This window comes from Carcharhinus amblyrhynchos, chromosome 10 (assembly GCF_965287045.1).
Source record: "Carcharhinus amblyrhynchos chromosome 10, sCarAmb.v2.hapA, whole genome shotgun sequence".
NCBI lineage: Eukaryota > Metazoa > Chordata > Chondrichthyes > Carcharhiniformes > Carcharhinidae > Carcharhinus > Carcharhinus amblyrhynchos.
This window is the reverse complement of record NC_137333.1, coordinates 69370174-69389305: the sequence shown is the minus strand read 5'-3', so window position 1 is coordinate 69389305 and position 19132 is coordinate 69370174. Positions and strand designations below refer to the sequence as shown.

The 19132-nt window shown below is 40.6% G+C and overlaps 1 protein-coding gene across 3 annotated transcripts in view; it reads left to right on the top strand.

Moving 5' to 3' along the window:
- The first annotated feature begins 870 nt into the window (after positions 1–870).
- LOC145349038 (rho GTPase-activating protein 20-like) overlaps positions 871–19132 on the top strand; it is a 94039-nt gene continuing 75777 nt past the window's right edge. Inside the window, exons 1-2 of one of the 3 annotated variants that reach the window (XM_080197284.1) lie at positions 871–1233; positions 14412–14494. In XM_080197284.1, coding sequence (XP_080053410.1) covers positions 1144–1233; positions 14412–14494 — 173 coding nt within the window. In that variant the 5' untranslated portion in view covers positions 871–1143. Of the gene's footprint in view, positions 1234–1592; positions 1950–1989; positions 2177–14411; positions 14495–19132 lie in introns of those variants that run through there. The other 2 variants (XM_080197285.1, XM_080197286.1) reach the window with 2 other exon arrangements.

Sequence of the window (19132 nt, the reverse complement as noted above, 5' to 3'; positions counted from 1 at the left end):
AATGGAACAGGCTTGAAGGGCTGAATACCCTGCTCCTAATCCTACGAAGTAAGGCAGCATGGTGGCACAATGGTTAGCACTGTTGCCTCAGTGCCAAAGATCTGGGTTCAATTCTTAGCTTGGGTCACTGTGTGGAGTCTGCATGTTCTCCCTGTGTCTGTGTGGGTTTCCTCCAGGTATTCCAGTTCCCACAATCCAAAGGACATGCTGGTTAGATGTATTGGCTGTGCTAAATTCTCCCTTAGTGTTCCCAAACTGGGGCAGGAGTGTGGCGAGTAGGGGATTTTCATAGTAACTTCATTACAGTATTAATGTAAGACTACTTGTGACAATAATAAATAAACTTTAAACTTGGAGACTGAGCTGTGCATGGTGAGGATGGATCTTTTTGAGGAGAAGTTTACATGGCAACAATTCTGAAGAGTGTGGTGTGGTGAGTGTGAGACAAACCTAATTAGATTATTTCTTGTCTGAGCCAGGACACATGATAACATATATAAACCCTCTTTTCTAATTTCTGCAACGATGTACTTCCCAAAACGTTATTTTAAGCCCCATTTATCAACGATTTCAATTCTTAATATAGGAATCCAGAGAAAGCATGTGTTAATACTACATGCAGTATTTAATCCAACAGGAATTGATTCTATCGGTCAAGATAATAATGCAAAAATAAAGAGGAATAGTGTATTTGGTGCTATGGTAGCTTTAGTTCTGTAATCAGAGCATGTGTGAGGCGGGTTGCGGAGGAATGAACAGTGATTGACAGGGTCTCTAGAGAGCGCCTGTCCATACGTTCAAGAGGCAGAGACTTCCATCTGATATCTGCGCACAGCAGTGTAGGTAACCCGTGGGCTTTAAGACCCAGAACCCGGATACTTGGAGACGAGAGTAGTAGTAGCCATGGTAAAGCAGTGACGCTAGCTTTAACAAAGCTTATTTAATAACAAGATCGTCAGATAGCCAGGCAATTCAGAACTTCTGCAGAGACTATTAGCTTGCTTTGTGTGCGAGGGACTCGTTTTTTTTCCCCGAATGAAGCTTACCGTTAGCTACAACACCAAGAATCTCCGCTTGGTGAATATCTGCCTTGTCCCCATAATGAATTCAGAGAGGGATTAAGGAATTACACATCTTCAAACTATGTCGCCTCAACAAGACAACATCGGTCAGAGCCGCTCTTCTTCCCTGACGGGTGAATCTCGAATACCGGGCAGGACAGAAGACAAGAAGGTAGCGGCGAATTTTAACAATGCTCTGTACAAAATGTGGATTGGGCTGCTTTCTGGAAACCCCGTTGTCCACAGGATAGGAGGCACCCCTCAGCGTTTTCTTTGCAGACGAGTACACACTTGTTGTTCTGGATAATTATTATTCGCGTGTGATTGTTTTGCTGCAGTTTTATTTATTCAAATATTGCCCAAAACAAAGGGAATTGTTTCCATTTTCTCGTGCGTTGACGAAATAAATATGTTCGCCTCAGCTGATTGAGCCTTTAGATAAAAGTCACAGCGAATTGACGAGTTCACTCCTCTGATCATAAAATGTTTCACCAGTCCTTCGTGCAAACAATAATTCGACAAACACCAACTAAAATTCTGATATGAAAGCAAATATTTCGAATTGTAAACTTCTCTGGTATGTCTGTCTTATGAGGGCTGTCAACACAAATGAGTAAATCAACACTGACAGCCGGTAAGACACACAATTTAAATGTTTGCGAGCAAAAAGTAACACTTCTGACTAATTTCCTGGCTCCTGTTCACGTAGGAAATAGTCCACCCTCTTGAATTGGGGGGAGAGACAGGCCAGCACAGGCAAGGCTCAGATCACTGATAACGGAGCAATGTGTGGCCCGGGAGCCTTCTGATCCAAAAATGGTTTTGCAAACAGCTGATAATTGGATTGTCCCGGCACTAATCGAGCGCAAGTGGGTCATTTGGCCTCAGGTAGGGTGAGCGCTCATTTCAAAGAGCAGTAGCCCGTGGAGTTGTTTGAAGCATTTGCTTGATTGTCAGCTGTAATTGTGTGGGGCAAACAAGAGCACTTTTTCTTTTCCAAATTATTGGACAGCTGGAAATTAGTTCTAAGAGATGAACTTGTATAAAAAATAAGAACTTTTGTCCGGGTTCATGGTCGAGAGGATTTTGAATGATCGATCTGAAATTGCTAGAGGGTAAGTCAGAGACTTCGTGGTAACTGCAGTGTTTTGAGGTTCGGTTCCACATTGGGGGGAGTGATTTTGTAGCTCCCGTGGAGGTATGATTGATTATATAATTACAACAACTCCCCTTTTGGCTGAGTAGTAGTACCTGAACAATACATCTGGCCAAACTACAACGATTGACTCCTGAATTCAGTACATTTACCTAGATAACAAGCAAGTCAAATGCGGAATACCAAATTGTTCAAGGGATTGATCTGTGATGCTGAAGACCCAAATATGTCGCAGTCAGTTAATATTTTCGAGAAAGGGCTGTGTGCTTACTGGAGAGGGGCTAATCGTGAGTTAACGTACGGTTTTATTCTACATTTCGCATTTTTAATATTTGATATAGTAAAGCAGGCAGTCACATGAGCAGCCATCAGGATGAGCCCCGCTAACTGACTGACAGACTGGTCATGGCTCAGTGTAAACTTTCTCATAGGAACTTGATTGTAAACGCAAGTTTGGCGGAGACTGAGGAGTGTGAGCAATGCATTGCTGGGATGTTTAGCATTGCTTAACCTCCCTTTGGACTGATTTGTCAACGTTTGCTCCATGAACTGTTTCTAAAATAATTATATTGGGAAAAAGTAATATCGTTTTAAACATAAGAATGACATTTACATTCTTCACATCGACACAACTGAAGTTACTATAAAATGAAACCAGCGTTTGGCCCAACCTTTGGGTTTGTCGTGTTTCCGCAATATAGAGAATGGTCCTCATCCCATATCTGGACTCTGTCCCCGATCTAACCTGTCCTTAAACGTTGGCATGTTGTCTCCTTCAATCACTAACTCTGGTTCTGCGTTCCATGACTTAATCCTTATTGAAGGTTACTTCTAATATCTGTCCTGAATCTATTCTTGTCTTTACATAATTTAGAATCAAAAGACAAAGACTGGAATGATTCCATTTCTATTTCCTGTGCCCCATCCATTTGTAATTCGAAACACCTCTTTCAGATCCCTTTTAACTTCCTCTGTACAATTTTACAAGTCTATTTTCATATTTGTGTTTCCTCATTGCAGACACCATGCTTGTGAAATTGTGCTGTACTATTATTATAATCTTGACATGTCAAAATTGTGGAGTTCAAAACTACACACTCTACCCTCAATTGTAGTATTACTAAGGTTTCTTAATAATTCATCAATATATCTTACCTTTTATAATTCTGTATGAACATAAAAGGTCATAGAATCCCTACTGTGCAGAAGGAGGCCATTTGGCCCATCGAGTCTGAACCAACCACAATACCACCCAGGCCCTATTCCTGTAACCCCATGTATTTGTCCTGCTAATATCTCTGGGTCAATTTAGCATGGCCAATCAACCTGACCCGCACATCTTTGGACTGTGGGAGGAAACCAGAACATCTGGAGGATACCTATGCAGACAGGACGAGAATGTGCAAACTCCACACAGACAGTGACCTGAGGCTGGAATTGAACCTGGGTCCCTGTGAGGCAGCAGTGCTAATCACTGTGCCACCATGTATAGTTTACCATAAACCCAGTAAAAGGTATTACATTATAGCATTATTCATTTTAGGGGCTACTTTTATTGTGTTAAATCCCCTTGTCCTTCCACTTCACTCTGCTTTTCCCATTCAAAGTATAATCATTATACTTCTTTAAAAATGAAAATTCAGCCTTTCACACTGGTTTCAAATTCCACCTTTGCTCATTTCATCATCTTCTCAGTAACTCCTTGACGTTTACTTTGAATCTTAGAATTATTTGTGCCTGTATTAGAATCTCATCTGAAAATCAAACTTGGATTCCAAATCATTGATGTATTCTGTGAACAGAAGTTTTTTTTTAAAAAAAAAGCTCTGTGGGGCACTGTTACCCTCTGCCATCCATTGAGCAAAGTACCTTAATCCTACTCTCTGTTTCCACCCTTCAAGCCAGTCTTTAATCCAATTTGTTACCCTCCCATTAATTTTATATCCCTTTAATCTTCACCTGCTGTCCCCTATGTGATACCATGAATCAGAACAAATTCTTCTGAGAGATGACTGAAATGACCTATTGGCTGGGTGGTGATTGAATATTCTTTGCTTACTGGAATACTTCCCACTAAACTTTCAATGAAAATTGCTGCAACTTTAATATTATTGATCTATCTCTCCTCACGCCCATTACTGCTAGGACCACACGTGCGCGCACAGTGTATTTTACAATCGGCAAGTGACTAAATCCACCAAAGTTGTTCTTATCATTGGGCGACTCTGGGGCAATGTTTCCATTGACTTTATTTTGGACTCTGCTCAATAGTATTCAGCATACGTAATAGCAGTTGAGAGATCAACATCTCAGTAAAATGAAAGATCAGTCCATTTCATGATTTTTAATGTGTCAAGGGATAAGGCATTGAGAGTGGGATGTAACTAGGGATATGCTATGGACTACCATGACCTAATTGAATTGATGAGCAGGCTTTGGGGGAGGAGACTTACTCCTTTTCCTTAGGCCCTTTTATAATGCTGTATCCGTGTGAAGACAGTGCAGGATTGCACAATAATTAGAACCTTGTGTTAAAGCATTAAAACTAAAGTTAAATTCCAGGCCCCAAGTAACTTGTATTTATTGGGGAGACTCTTCCAGGAGTTGCTTTGTAGTAATTAGATTTTTCTTATCTCATTAAAGCATGAGGAAACCAAGTTTGAAAGAAAATGTTTTGCATTAGTTAAGAAACTGTTTTGTACAGTTGATCGTAATATAGATGTAGACAGCAAAAATGGAGTACTTTATGATTAGGGATTTGTTCCAGATTTTTAAAAAAATAGAAAACAGAGCATGTTCCTCTGTGATTCAGCACATCAAGAAAAGCTGAAAAGAATTGCCTCAAAAGATACAATACTTTCAAAACTGAGATTTTCTATCATACAATCCATGGATTCCCTACAGTGCAGGAGGAGGCTATTCAGCCCATCGAGTCTAATCTCACAGTCACCATCCTCCCCAAGCCCTACTCCCATAACTCCACATATTTGTCCTGCTAATCTCCTGACACTAGAGTCAATTTAGCATGGCCAATCAACCTAACTTGCACATCTTTGGACTGTGGGAGGAAACCAGAGCACCTGGAGGAAACCCCCACAGGCACAGGGAGAAAGTGCAAACTGCACACAGAGGCCGGAATTGAAGTCGGGTCCCCAGTGCTGTGAGGCAGGAGTGCTAACCACTGTGCCACCAATCAGTAAGCAACAAGATGAGATCAGACCAGGTGAAGGAAAGCTGTCAAAAATCTACATCACAACTAATAGCTGCAACCATCACATTTAAAAATGCATTATTTTCAATTTTTTTTTACTGTGTGAAAGGTACAACAGATTTGGAAAGTAATTAGTGTAGGAGCATTCTATGGAGAGATGATTCAAGTTTGGGGTTTCTCTTCAGTACTTTAGGAATGTAAACTCTGAATCAGTAAGAAGGAATCAGTCATTCTTACGATACCCCAAGTAATTGGCACTTAAGTACGCTTTAATTATAAAACTAAGTCTATAGGCTTAAATATCATTATATGGACTAAAGTTAAAGTAATAAAATTCTTTACCATTAAAATTTGGCATCTCTGCCCATTACTATTCCCAACATTAATTCCTGCACCTCACCTGGAAAATAAAACACATTAAAATGCTCAAAAACATAAGCCTTTAATGGTTATTCACTAATTCAGTCACTTGTATGACTTATGGTAGGGTAGATTCCTGGCTCCATGGCAAATAAACCTCCCCAAATCCCAAGGATGAAATCATTTGTATAAGTGGCATGGGCTACTAACATCTGCAAGGGCAAATGAACAGCACCTGCTAAGATGCAGTAGCCCACAATGTCCTGACTGAGGCCCTGTCTAGCCCCAGATAAGTAAGTAATATTTTTCAGCCTTCAGCTCCAAAAGGGAGCCATTTGTCTCCAGAAAAGGTGCTTAAACATTTCCACAAAGTTTTGCAGAGGTAAATGTCCTGGTGTGTGTTCCACCAAGATCTTTCAAAGGCAAAGGTGCCTGAGGTAGTGAATGAACTCTCCCCCAACAGGCTTGTTTAGGCCATGAAGATCTGCTGGTGGCCCCCCAAATGGGTTTTGAAAGGTTAAACCAAATGAAGAAGGATCCCAGTATATAACTGGTGTTCACTCTAAATTCCAAACCCTCCCTAATTGAGGTGAGGCTTAACACTCCCTCCAAGCTAGGAACTTTGGGACTATGTTTTCCAAGAACATAGAGGAAGGAATCTTACAGTTTACTAATTCAATTTTTCATATCCATCTCCAAATTATGATTAGTTTTGATGTAGACGGTATGGACTCTTTACCTGATTACTACACAATGCTAAAAAAGTTCACTACTAGGTGTGTGCATAACTAAAAGGAAAATAAATTATGGAATATAACTTGGCACTGTAATTCACATAGGTCATTCAGCCTCTGGAGCTTGTTCCAACGCTTTAATTAGATCATGTATCTCAACTTCATTTATTCACCTTTGCTTCATTTCCTGTGAGACCCTTACCCAGTAAGACTCCATCCACCTTTCTCCTGAAAATTTCAGTTGACCCAATTTGCATCACCTTTTGGGTAAACAGTTTCTAGATTTCCACTGAAAAAGTGCTTCCTGATTTCACTCCTAAATGGCTTGTCTCTAATTCTCAGGTAATGTCCTCTTTTCTGGGTTCCTCCACTAGAGGAATTTGTTTCTCTGTATTCTCTCAAAATCCTTGATCATTTTCCATGGTTCAGTTAGATCAAAAGAAAAGAAAGTCTTGCATTTTCTTGGCACCTTTTATGATTGCAGAGCAATCTAATGCACTTACAGGAAATAAAATACTATTGAAGTTTGGCTATTGTTGTCATGTAGGAAATACAGCAATCAATTTATTCACTGTTAGCTCCCCAAGTAGAAATATGATAATTACTCAATCATGTGTTTTGGAGGTGTTGGTTGGCCTTTCTTGCAAGGAACAGTGTGGATGGTGGATTATAAAAGTTGCTACGTTTGCATACAACATTGGTGAGGCTACACCTAGTGTATTGTACGCAGTTGTGGTCTCCTTACTTCACAGAATAATACACTGCAGAAGAGGCCCTTTAGCCCAAGAGTCTACACCAACACATGAAAACTACCTAACTCACCTAATCCCATTTACCAGCACTTGGCCCATAGCCTTGAATGTTATGATGTGACAAGTTCTCATCCAGGTATTTTTAAAAGAATGTGAGGCAACTCACCTCTATCACCCTCCAAGGCAGCACATTCCAGACTATCACCACTCTCTCATCACTCTATTCCCTTGTCACTGACCCTTCAACTAAAGGGAACAGCTGCTTCCTATCTACCCAGTTCATGCCCATCTTAATATTGTACACCTTGCTCAGGTCGTTCCTCAGTCTTCTCTGCTCTAGTGAAAACAACCCAAGCCTATCCAACCTCTCTGTCTAACTTAAATGTTCCATTCCAGGCACTATCCTAGTGAATCTCCTTTGCACCTTCTCCAGTGCAGTCACATTCTTCCTATAATGTACTGTATGCAGCAATCCAGCTGTGGTCGCAACAAAGTTCTATGCAGCTCCAACACAACCTCCTTGCTTTTGTAATATATGCCTTGATTGATAAAGGCAAGTGTCTCATATATCTTTTTCACCATTCCACTAACAGGCCCTTCTGCCTTCAGAGATTTATGGACAAACATGCCAGGGTTGCTTTGTTCCTCAGAACTTTTGTTCATTGAATACTTTCTTGTCAAATTACTCCTTCCCAATTGTATCATCTCTCACTTTTTTCAGAGTTGAACTTTGTCTCCCCATTTGATCATCCTCTTTACATCTTCCTGCAGCTCAAGACACTCAACCTCATTGTTAACCAGCAGCTAATATTTGTGTTTTTTGCAAACTTATTGAAGGGGTTGTCTTCTGAGTAAAGTTTTAGCAGTTAGGGCTGATAATTATTGGAATTTAAAAGATTGAGAGAGGTGATCTTATTGAAACATTTTAGAGTTCTGAAGGGATTTGGTGCAGGAGACACTGAGAGGATGTTTCTCTTGTTGGGAATCAAGAACTAGCTTTAAAAATAAGGGAACTCCCATTTTAAGATGCAAAGGGGCCTTATCACAGAGAGCACTGGATCATTTAATATATTCAAAGCTGAGTTAAAAAGATTTTTGATCAGCAAGGAAGATGAGGGCTATGTGGGGCAGGCTGGAAAGTTGAATTGAGGCCACAGTTGAATCAGCCATAATCTTGCATATTGAAGCAGGTTTGAGGCATCACATAGCTTGCTTATGACCCTATTTCTTGTGTTCTTATGTAAATATTGGCCAAGGCATCAAGAATAACTCGCCTGTTCTCCTATGAAGTAATGTCATGTGATCTTTTACGTTCACCAGAGAAGACAGATGGGATGTTGGTTTAACTTTTACATTTGAAAGACAACATCTCTGACAGTGCAGCACTCCCTCAAAATTGCAGTTCTCAATGTTCTGGAATGAAGTTTATGTCACTGTCTCATAATTGAAACCTTTTAAACCCTGATATCATTCTGGTGAATCTATGCTGTACTCCTAAGGCTGATGCATTTTTTTTCCCCCTGAGGTTCTGCATCCAAAACTGAAGAACTCCAGATGTTGTTTGACCAAGGCTCTGTACAACTGCAGCATCACTTCTTCACTTTTCGAATTCCAACTCCTTTCACATAAAAGGCCAGCAATCTGAGTCCTTTTGATTACGTTTTGAACCTGATTGACGCTCATGCACAGTCAGTGATCCACACCACAAGAAAAGGTTGAGCCTGTATTCATTGGAGATTAAGGGGACTTGACGGGATAGATTGTAGCAGCACAGTATAACAAAACCCTAAAAGTAAGAATTTCAGTGCATTAATTACCATTTCCAAATAGTGGCAATTCCACCAATGTTGTGACAATGTTTATAACACAGTAATAAGTAGGAAATATCCATCATTACCTCTCAAAAATTCAATTTCAATCAGTTAATAGCTTCTGAAATTTTTGAGTATAATTCAAAGCTTTAGTAGTTTCATTTATAAATCTATTTGTGATATGCAACTTCTCCAGAGAGAGAGACACTAAAAACAAAATCATTAATGACTGAGACTTGTATTGCCAAATGAACTTAAATTTTCTCTGTTCTGGTTTTCCTGCTGTGTTTGTGTGCAATCAACTATAGGAGAAAAATGTTCAAGTAGGAGCACAATAGGCCATTGAGCCCCTAAAGCCTGTTTTGCAATTCTCTAAGAATATGCCTGTGTCCTCAACTCCACTTTCCTGACTGTCTTTCTTAAACTGATGCGCAGAAAGACTCCACCGTTGACTTCAGTCTATTGAAATTTATTTTGCTCCCGTCTAGGTGGTGTCCTGCTCGTAAAGGTTCCCCTTAAATGGACTTCACCAGGTCTTCATTGGCTGGCTCCTTTTTTTTTATTTGATGATTTTATTGTCATTCTTGTGGGACATACACCCATATCCTGCCAGTCTTAGTTGCCTCTTTGCTCTTCGTTGGTGATGCTGTCTCTTCTTGTAGTCTAGGATATTCATAGGCAATGCTGGTGAAAGCTGTCCAACTTGCATGATGTCTTTGCTGTTCTCTTTTGTGTCTTGCTGGCATAGATTGCAACTTGTACTTCTATGGATATGTAGAGTTGTAGCTTTATGAAACAAAAACAGAAAATGCTGGAAAATCTCAGCAAGTCTGACAGCATCTATGGGGAGAGAATAGAGCCAACATTCTGAGCCTAGATAACTCTTTGTCAGAGCTGAGAGCGAGGAGAATCAGCAGAGATTTATAGTATGAAGGTGGAAGGGTATTGGTGGACCGGGCCAAAGGGAGTGTAAATGAGGAATGTAGCGGTTGCCTTGAAAGGGGGATTTGGGGGTGGGGATAGAAGTGGAAGCTGTTGAAGTGTTCCCTCTTCTGGTTGGGCACTTTACAGCCTTCTGGACTGAACATTGAGTTCAACAAAATCAGAGCATGAATTCTCCCTTCCGCCTTCACCCCATTTCCATTTATTTTGTTTTATCTCATTTGTCCATTTTATCATCCTTCTCTCTCACTTCCATTTTTCTACTTGTTTATTTCAGCTCTCCTCCTTTTCCCCCTTCCCCTCGCCTTTCGGGGCAATGTCAACACATTTGGCTACAATATGTTCATCTCTTCACCCAAGTCATTGATGTAGCTCCAGCAGTGATCACTGTGGCACACAAATTACAAACCTGAAAATGACCTACTTAAGTATATGCCCTTTCTTTTAGTTAAGCAAACCTCAATCCATAATTGTTATCTCTGTATCATGAGCTCTTGGACAGCAACCATTTATGTGACACCTTATTGAATGACTTGAGAGTCCAAATACATTAATTGTTCCTCTTTATCCACCCTGCTTGTTACATCCTCAAAGAATTTTAATTTATCAAACGTGATTTCCCTTTCACACAATAACGTTAACTCTATTGTATTAAGATTTTCTAAATGTCTTGTCCTAAATAATGGATTCCAGCATTTTCCCAATGGCAGACGTTAGGCTAACTGCCCTGTAGCTTCTGCTTCCTTGTCTCTCTTAGTGGTGTTGCATTTGCAGTTTTTCAATCCTCTAGGATCCTTCCAAAATTTTGGAAGAGAACAATCAACGCATCCAGTTTCTGCAGCATTTGAGACCTTAGGATGCAGATCATCTGGTGCGTGGGACTTGTCAAGCTTTAGTCCCATTCGTTTTTGTGGTGCTTTTTCTCTAACAGCTAAGTTTGACCTTCCAGCTGATGGGATTAATTCATCCTGACAACCTCAATCACATTGAGAAAGAAGAGCTTATTACCCTTGTGAAGTAGTAGAAGTGTTAAAAATGGGCTTTTAACTTTAAAAATCTAAAAGTATGCATGCATAATTTGATATTCATATTGTCTGGTATTTTATACAAGGCTGTAAACTATGTTGTCTATCTTTACTGTAGAAATGTGAATGTAACTACCCTGTCAAAAACATCCACTTGTCTTTTTTTTTGAAAGTAGGAATCTATATTGAGAAACATGCTATGGAAATGCAGCTGCCAATATTAAGGGAAAAGAGGACACAAGGAGTCAGAGTTGGTGGAACCCAGAGTACTGGGGGCATTGAACTGGAAGAGGTTGCACAGGCTGGGAAGAACAAAGCCCCATTAAGGAATGCCCATGCAAGATTGAGAATTTTAAATTGGAAACATTGGGAGACCTACTCCTGATGTAAACCCAGAATGGTAGATGAGTGGGACTTGTGACTTGATTATTCCAGTTCTCCTCTGACTGATCTCCCATTGCTTACTCTGTATAAAATTCAGTTTGTTGAAAACCCTGTTGCCAATATGCTAATCTGTATGGGTGACACTCACCTCTGTTCCTCATCCGTAACGTGCTCAATAACTGGCAGGAACTGGCTGCAAAGAGCAGAGGCCGTAGGCTTACAAACTAAATACACACAGTTATTGCTAATAATGGTTCTATGGCAACTCAGTTGACATTTGAGTCAATGGACTATTCAACTGCATGGACATTGTAGCCAAATCCAATCTTTTCCTCATTTGACATCTACATATGGATACTTCCGACCTGAAGTAATTGGATTGCTATCATCAGTAAGAACTCCCAGATTTTCCTTGCCTAATTCAAAAGCAGTGAGAACAACTGGAGCACTCCTAACTACACAACATTGTTAACACTTTAGGAATAACTAATTGATGTGGCTCTGAGGTTGCGAATAATGTAAAAGAATGCCAATTCTTTTCTCTTTTGAAAATGACACCAGCAGAAATGAATTAAGTTGATATAGATCAGGGATCAAATCTGAGATCTGTCCTGTCAAGAAAAAGTTGGGCAGCATAGCAGTTAGCACTGCTGCCTTATGGCACCAGGGACCTGGATTTGATTCACAGCTTGGGTCACAGTCTGTGTCGAGTTTTCATATTCTCCCCCATGTCTGCGTGGCTTTACTCCAGGTGCTCCGGTTTCCTCCCGCAGTCTGAAAGATGTGCTGGTTAGGTGAATTGACCCAAACAATCACCAGAGTGTGATGACTTGGGGAATTTCACAGTAATCTAATTGCAGTGTTAATGTAAGCCTTACTTGTGACTAATAACTAAACTTTAACTTTAAGAAGCTCCCATACCTTGATTGGCAATTGTAACTATTGCCAGATCACATATATATGAAAGCAACTTTCATCAAAAAAATCAAACGTAACAGAAAAATATCTGATTTAAAATACAATGAGGGTCCTAATATGTGCACTGACTGAGTATGGTGATTTGAACACATTGATGTAGTAACAATCAAGGATGTGCCTTACTGTGGCAGTAGTAGCTACTTCATTGGTATAGATCTTTACAGTATCATAGAATTCCTACACTGCAGAAGGAGGCCATTTGGCCCATTGGGTCTGGACCAACTCTCCGACAGAGCATCTGACCCAGACCCTATCCTCGTAACTCCATGTATTTACCCCACTAATCCCCTACAACCTACATATCTTGGGACACTTAGGGACGAATCAGCCTAACCTGCACATCTTTTGGAGTGTGGGAGGAAACCGGAGCACCCAGAGGAAGCCCATGCAGGTACAGGGAGAATGTGCAAATTCCACACAGACAAACACCCGAGGTTGGAATTGAAATCAAGTCCCTGGCACTGAGGCAGCAGTTTGCCAACCTATAGAAGAAGATCTTCGTCTGTTATGATGGTGCTGACTCTTAAATGTTGAACTAAGTCAGCAAATCTGGTGAGAACATCAACATGTTTGGATAAAATGTTTTGTTTAATGTTGTTAAATAAAAATCTTGATGTGGGTTCTCCTAAAAATGGATGTAAAGCAGTAACTAACGGAATTCAGTAGTGCCTGCTGTTCTCTGATTCACCATAGCCCGATAAGGTGCAGCATCACATTGGTAATTTTCATCGTTAAGAAGGTGTTTGTTATAGATGAACATTGTTGCTTGATATTTGTCTAATAATTGACTAGATAATTATTTCTTTTAATTCCCGTATTTCTAAATGTTAAATACTATGAATTTATGCTTTTAAAAAAACTGGAAAATCCATTAGGCATGTTAGTTTCTTTTTTGACTATTTGGAGAGAGATTAGATGTACAATCATTAGTAAATCGAACTTTGTAAAATTTGTCATGTTTAGAAGCCTTTGAATAAATTAATTAAGAATCCTTCCTTGTGAAACTGGAGCGTGAAATGCGGCTACTTAGTCTCTCTAAGCTTAGGCAGGGAATATCCCTACCATCTGTCAACATAATCTGTTTAAATTACTTGTAAAAAGCTCCACAATCCCCTATAGTAAGCAGCCTTGTAATAAGATTCAATCTAATATTGCTATCACTTTTTATATAGTTGCAGCAACATGATAGAAACCTGGCTAGAATTAGCTACCATATTAATGGACACACAGTTATTATTTTTCTTTGAAGGTTTGTTTTATTTCACACCTCCTACCTCTCTCTTGAAGCATTTATGCGGGGGGGGGGGGGGGTGATCATACATTATGCAGATTTCTTCATCCTAAAGCTATTTTTCCTCTTTCATTTGTCTTCTCTGAACTGTTCAACTTCTTAATCTGAAAGGTCGGCAAGTAATCTGTGGCCAGATCTTTGCCAATACTGATCAATAACCAGCTGATAGATGCATGCCAGATAACCCGAGCATAACTGCACCTCTAACTTTCTATTCTCCGCTGTAGGCAATTCCCTGATGAACCTTTTTTAAGAATGGGAATCCAATGTGCAAGTAGTTGTGAGGTGTGTTTATTCATAAGCTACCATTCTGTGGTATAAAAGATTGCTCCATTAATGTGTCACACAAGTAAGGTGCGATGTCACAGTTCTGAGCCAGATGATCTTGGCCATGGGGTAGTTTACCTTTTAGAAAAGGTGATTCATGTTCTGGGGTTATTTAGATGGAAATGTGGTTGAACTAGAGGAACAGACAATCTATCATATGCAGCTTTTAGTCAGAAATCTGACAGATTACTGCGCACCAGCTTTTAACTAGCAGATGCTTCATGTAGCAGTGTCTTTTCTCAGAACTCATCATGCCATAACTAATTGACAGAAGCTTGCTATAGGATAAACAAACATTATTACTTTCTCCCCATGTTGAGGACAAATGAATACAATTCGCATGCATGAATCATTGTTATCTTTTCACTTTTACCTGCAGATAATGAAGAGTCTGACCCAGAGACGACAGTCGGCACCCTCTTTGGTGATAAGCAAAGCACTTAAGTCCAGAACACTATCCAGGTAAATCAAATCCTTTTCCACATCCACTATTTCATAATTTCTTCTTTACTTCCTTATTGTTGCACTTCATTCCTTGATTGAAAAGAGGAGTTCAACTATAGCTCCCAAACAGATTAATCAATCCATAACGGCCTGGTAGAAAATGAGGAGACACATTGCATTATTCAATTCAAGTTTCCAAAAGGGAACTGGATAATTAACTGAAAAATGTTGCCGGGAATTGGGGATTAATTGATTATTGTTTGAAAGAGCTTGTACAGATCCAAAGGGCAGAACAGCCTACTGTATTGTTCTATTTTATGATTACTCAGATTTTAAAAGAACAAAGAGCAGTACTGGAACAGGCCCTTTGGCCCTTCAAGCCCATGCTGATCTTGATACCCAAACTAAACTTAAAAAAATCCTTCTACCCTTACTCAGTCCTTCTATTCACTCCCTATTCATGTACCCATCCAGTTACCTCTTAAATGTTGCTAATGTGCCTGCTTCCACCACATCCTTTGGCAGCGTGATCCAGGCACCCACCATTCTCTACCTGGAAAAATAACCCCCATACATCTTTCTTAAACTTTCCCCCTCTCAGCTTGAACCTGTTCCCCCTTGTAACTGATACTTCCACGCTGGGAAAAAGCCTCTGTCTATGCCTCTTGTAATTTTGTAGATCTCTATCATGTCTCCCCTCAGCTTCTGTTTTCCAGTGAAAACAATCCTAGTTTATTCAATCCCTCCTCGTAGCCAACACCTCAAGACCAAGCAACATCCTGATGAACCATCTTTGCACTCTCTCCAAAGCTTCCGTGTCCTTCTGGTGATGTGGAGACCAGGCCTGCATGTGATACTCCAAATGTGTCCTGACCCAAGTTTTATATAGCTGCATTTTCTTTCCTTTTGAGGAAAAGGGAAGATTTCCACATGGAAAATCTCATGACAGAACTTGCACTGCATCAGTATAATAAAACATTTAGCTATGGGACTGCTAGCATAGGTCTGCATTAAAATGATAGGCAATATAAGAAAGTTTTATATATCTTCACCTCAAGATATGATGTGTTCTGGCATGGAGGTGCAGCCCGCTGGTAAAGCCACAAGCACATTTACAGGCTGAAATTATCCTTCGTAAGGATCATGGGTAGCACAGGAGTCGCCTGTTAGATGTGAAAAGTACTATATATTTTGACGTGTAAACATGGGAGTTTATAAAGTTGTCATTTCCAGAACATGTGAAGCAATAAACTGTTTTGTGGTTATGTCCTTCCTGTAGAGTAACCCTTCATAATGCTCTGTTGAGTTCTTCAATGGAAAAGAATTGCAGCCCACTACAAATTTCCTACAGGTCTAATGGTCTTTGCATTCAAAATCTGTTTGTGAGTAACATGTTAGTGACCATCATGCATTTTTCATAATCTAGTACCAAATATACATATAGGATGTGGAAGCTATTGAAAGGGTACAGAGGAGATTTACAAGGATGTTGCCTGGATTGGGTGATATGCCTTATGAGGATAGGTTGAGGGAGCTAGGTCTTTCCTCCCTGGAGAGATGAAGATTGAGAGGTGACCTGATAGAGGTTTTAAGATGTTGAGAGGTATAGATAGGGTGGATTCTTGGAGGCTATTTCCCAGGGCTGAAATGGTCGCCATGAGACGACGCAAGTTTAAGGTGCTGGGGAGTAGGTACAGAGGAGAGGTCAGGGGTAAGTTTTTCACTCAGAGGGTGGTGAGTGAATGGAATTGGCTGCCATCGGTGGTGGTGGAGGCGAACTCATTGGGGTCTTTTAAGAGACTTCTGGATGAGTACATGGGATTTAATGGAATTGAGGGTTATAGATAGGCCTGGTAGGTAGGGATATGATCAGTGTAACTTGTGGGCCGAAGGGCCTGTTTGTGCTGTAGTGTTCTATGTTCAGTATAAAAACTGTAATAACTCATTCAATGTTTCCTTGAAAGAGCAGCTTATTGCTGCAGGAAAATGCACCAAGAGTGTACATTTTGAATGAAACTAATAGAGACTAACATAACTGTGTAATTGTATGGGAAACAGACATACCTTTGGAAACGACAGTGATATTTTAAAAGTGTGAGGTGGTTATTACTGATCTGATTTATTTTTGTCTCATGTCTCTGTATACGGTGAAAAGTATTGTTTCTTGCGCGCTGTAAGACAAAGCATACCGTTCGTAGAGAAAGAAAGAAGAGTGTGCAGAATGTAGTGTTACAGTCATAGGTAGGATGTAGAGAAATATCAACTTAGTGCAAGATAGGTCCAATCAAAAGTCTGGCAGCTGGGAAGAAGCTGTTCTTGAGTTGTTTGGTACATGACCTCAGACTTTTGTACCTTTTTCCTGTTGGAAGAAGGTGGAAGAGAGAATGTCCAGGGTGTATGGAGTCCTTAATTATGCTGGCTGCTTTGCCAAGGCAGAGGCAATGGGTGGGAGGCTGGTTTGCATGATGGACTGGGTTTCATTCACGACCTTTTGTAGTTTCTTGCGATCTTGGGCAGAGCAGGAGCCATGCCAAATCGTGATAGAACCAGAGAATGCTTTCTATGATGCATCTGTAAAAGGTGGTGAGAGTTACTGATAAATAATGATATTAGATTTGGGCATGTGACTTTCCTCAGATCAAAAACTTTTAGCCTGTTTTATCTATGGTGTTGAATTTCAGTTCAGCAATTTTGTGTTATAAAGATTTGTAACTGACTTCCATTTTTCAAAACCTGTGTGTCCAATAGATCGGTGTGATATGTGCAGTGTGTGAGTCAAGAGAATTGGCGTGCTTTCTGCTTTTGTCTGCCAGTTTGCTTTTAATTTTCAGCCCACATTGCTGGCTGGCAACAATGTGAAAAAGAGAGCCAAATGTGTCAGCCTTCAACTGCCGGGGCATAGTGCCTCCGTTAGCAAGTCCTTAGCTGTTCCTTGTTAATGTGGTTCATGGAAACTGGGTCCCCCGTGGCCTCAGGCTAAAGCTTCGGAGTAACTGGTAGGAGCTTAACTCCCAGACGTAGAATGGTTAACCTCATGTATCTGATCCAATGCTGTGCTCCATTTCAAAGGCAGATGTCCATCGGGAGAATGATACAGCTATTAGCAGAATTCCTAAGTCAGAATACCGTTACCTACTGGGGGGTTTCAACTCAGAGTGGACCTGTACCATGACATACAGTCCCACTGTCATGGACATTATGAACTGGGAAAGGAAAAAAGAACAGAGACTACTTGAGTTTTGCTGTTACCACAAGCTTTATGTTGCTAACACTTTTCAGAACAAACCATGCCAGAAGGTGTCCTGGAGAAATCCAAGACCTGGGCGTTGACACCAACTGGGTCTGATCATCACCTGACACAACTCTCTGGATAGCATTGTCCACACACACATCTACCGCAGTGCTTACTGTAGTATAGGTCACTCCCTGGTGTGAACCAGAGTTGGAATGCAACTTTCAAAGCAGAAATGTCAACCACACTGCCTACCTAGATAGTTCCTAGACTTGATTGTCCAGTATTCCCCACATCTGATTGCAGAAGCAAAATGGAACAAGATGCCATCCACAATCCCCAACTTCCTGCACTTGCTGCTTTAGTGCAGACTGGCTCAAGGTTTCATCGTTATGGTGGAACCTGTCATTGAAGCCAAGTAGTCCATTGTCATCAACTAAAGATGGCTCCTAGTGAAAAAGCTGTGAATGTACATAGTAAGAGCTGGTAATAGTCCAACAGGCTGTGAACCATTGGCTACTGGTTATAATGTTGCTACGATATCCTTTGCCCAAGGATTGCTAGGGGCATGTAGTGAGGGATCAAAAAGAGAGCAGGTCCATTAGCAAACCTCTTTAGAGGTGGCACAGTCTTCTGTAGATGACCTGTTTATGGAATCAGTGTGTCTATTTACATACCATAATTGATGGAAAGCTGTTCAACATTGTTTGCTTGAGATCCAAGGTGCATAAGGTCCTCACCAGAGTTGGTCTACGCTGACGATGCTGCTCTAGCATTCCATACTGAGGATTATCTTCAGTGGCAAAGGAACAAACACTCTCTCATGCCTTCTAAAGAGTTTGGTTTGACTATCAGCATCAGGAAACCAAATGCATACTGCCATTAATCAATTTGATACTGAACATTGTTGATAGCTTCACATATCATATTCACCAGCAATCTCACTTGATGCTGCAGTCAACACTGGGCATTGAGCTGTTAAGTTCAAATTGAGTGAGAGTGTGGAACTTGACTTGAGAACACCCAACTGTGAGTCCACCAAGCCTGCATCCTTGGCACACTCTACAGTGAGGGTGGCCTGGATAACATGACTTTTAAGCAGGAGAAAAGATTGAATAGTTTCCTCCTTCGTTGTCTCAGATGTATCCTCAGCATCTTGTGCTGAATCATGCTAATGCAAACCAGTGACTTTTGTGTTGGCTTAATCATGTTGATTGGATAGCTGATGGCCATGTACCTTCTGTATGGTGAACTGGCCACTGGGTATCTTTCCTTCCATGACAAGGACACCAAGCGATATCTGAAGTCGGGCAACATTGTCACAAACAATTGTGTGACAGTTGCTGACTATTTGGAAGGCACTGACTGAAACAAAAAGCTCAGTTGAATGAAAAGAGGGTCTAGGGATACCAGGGGCCAGCGAA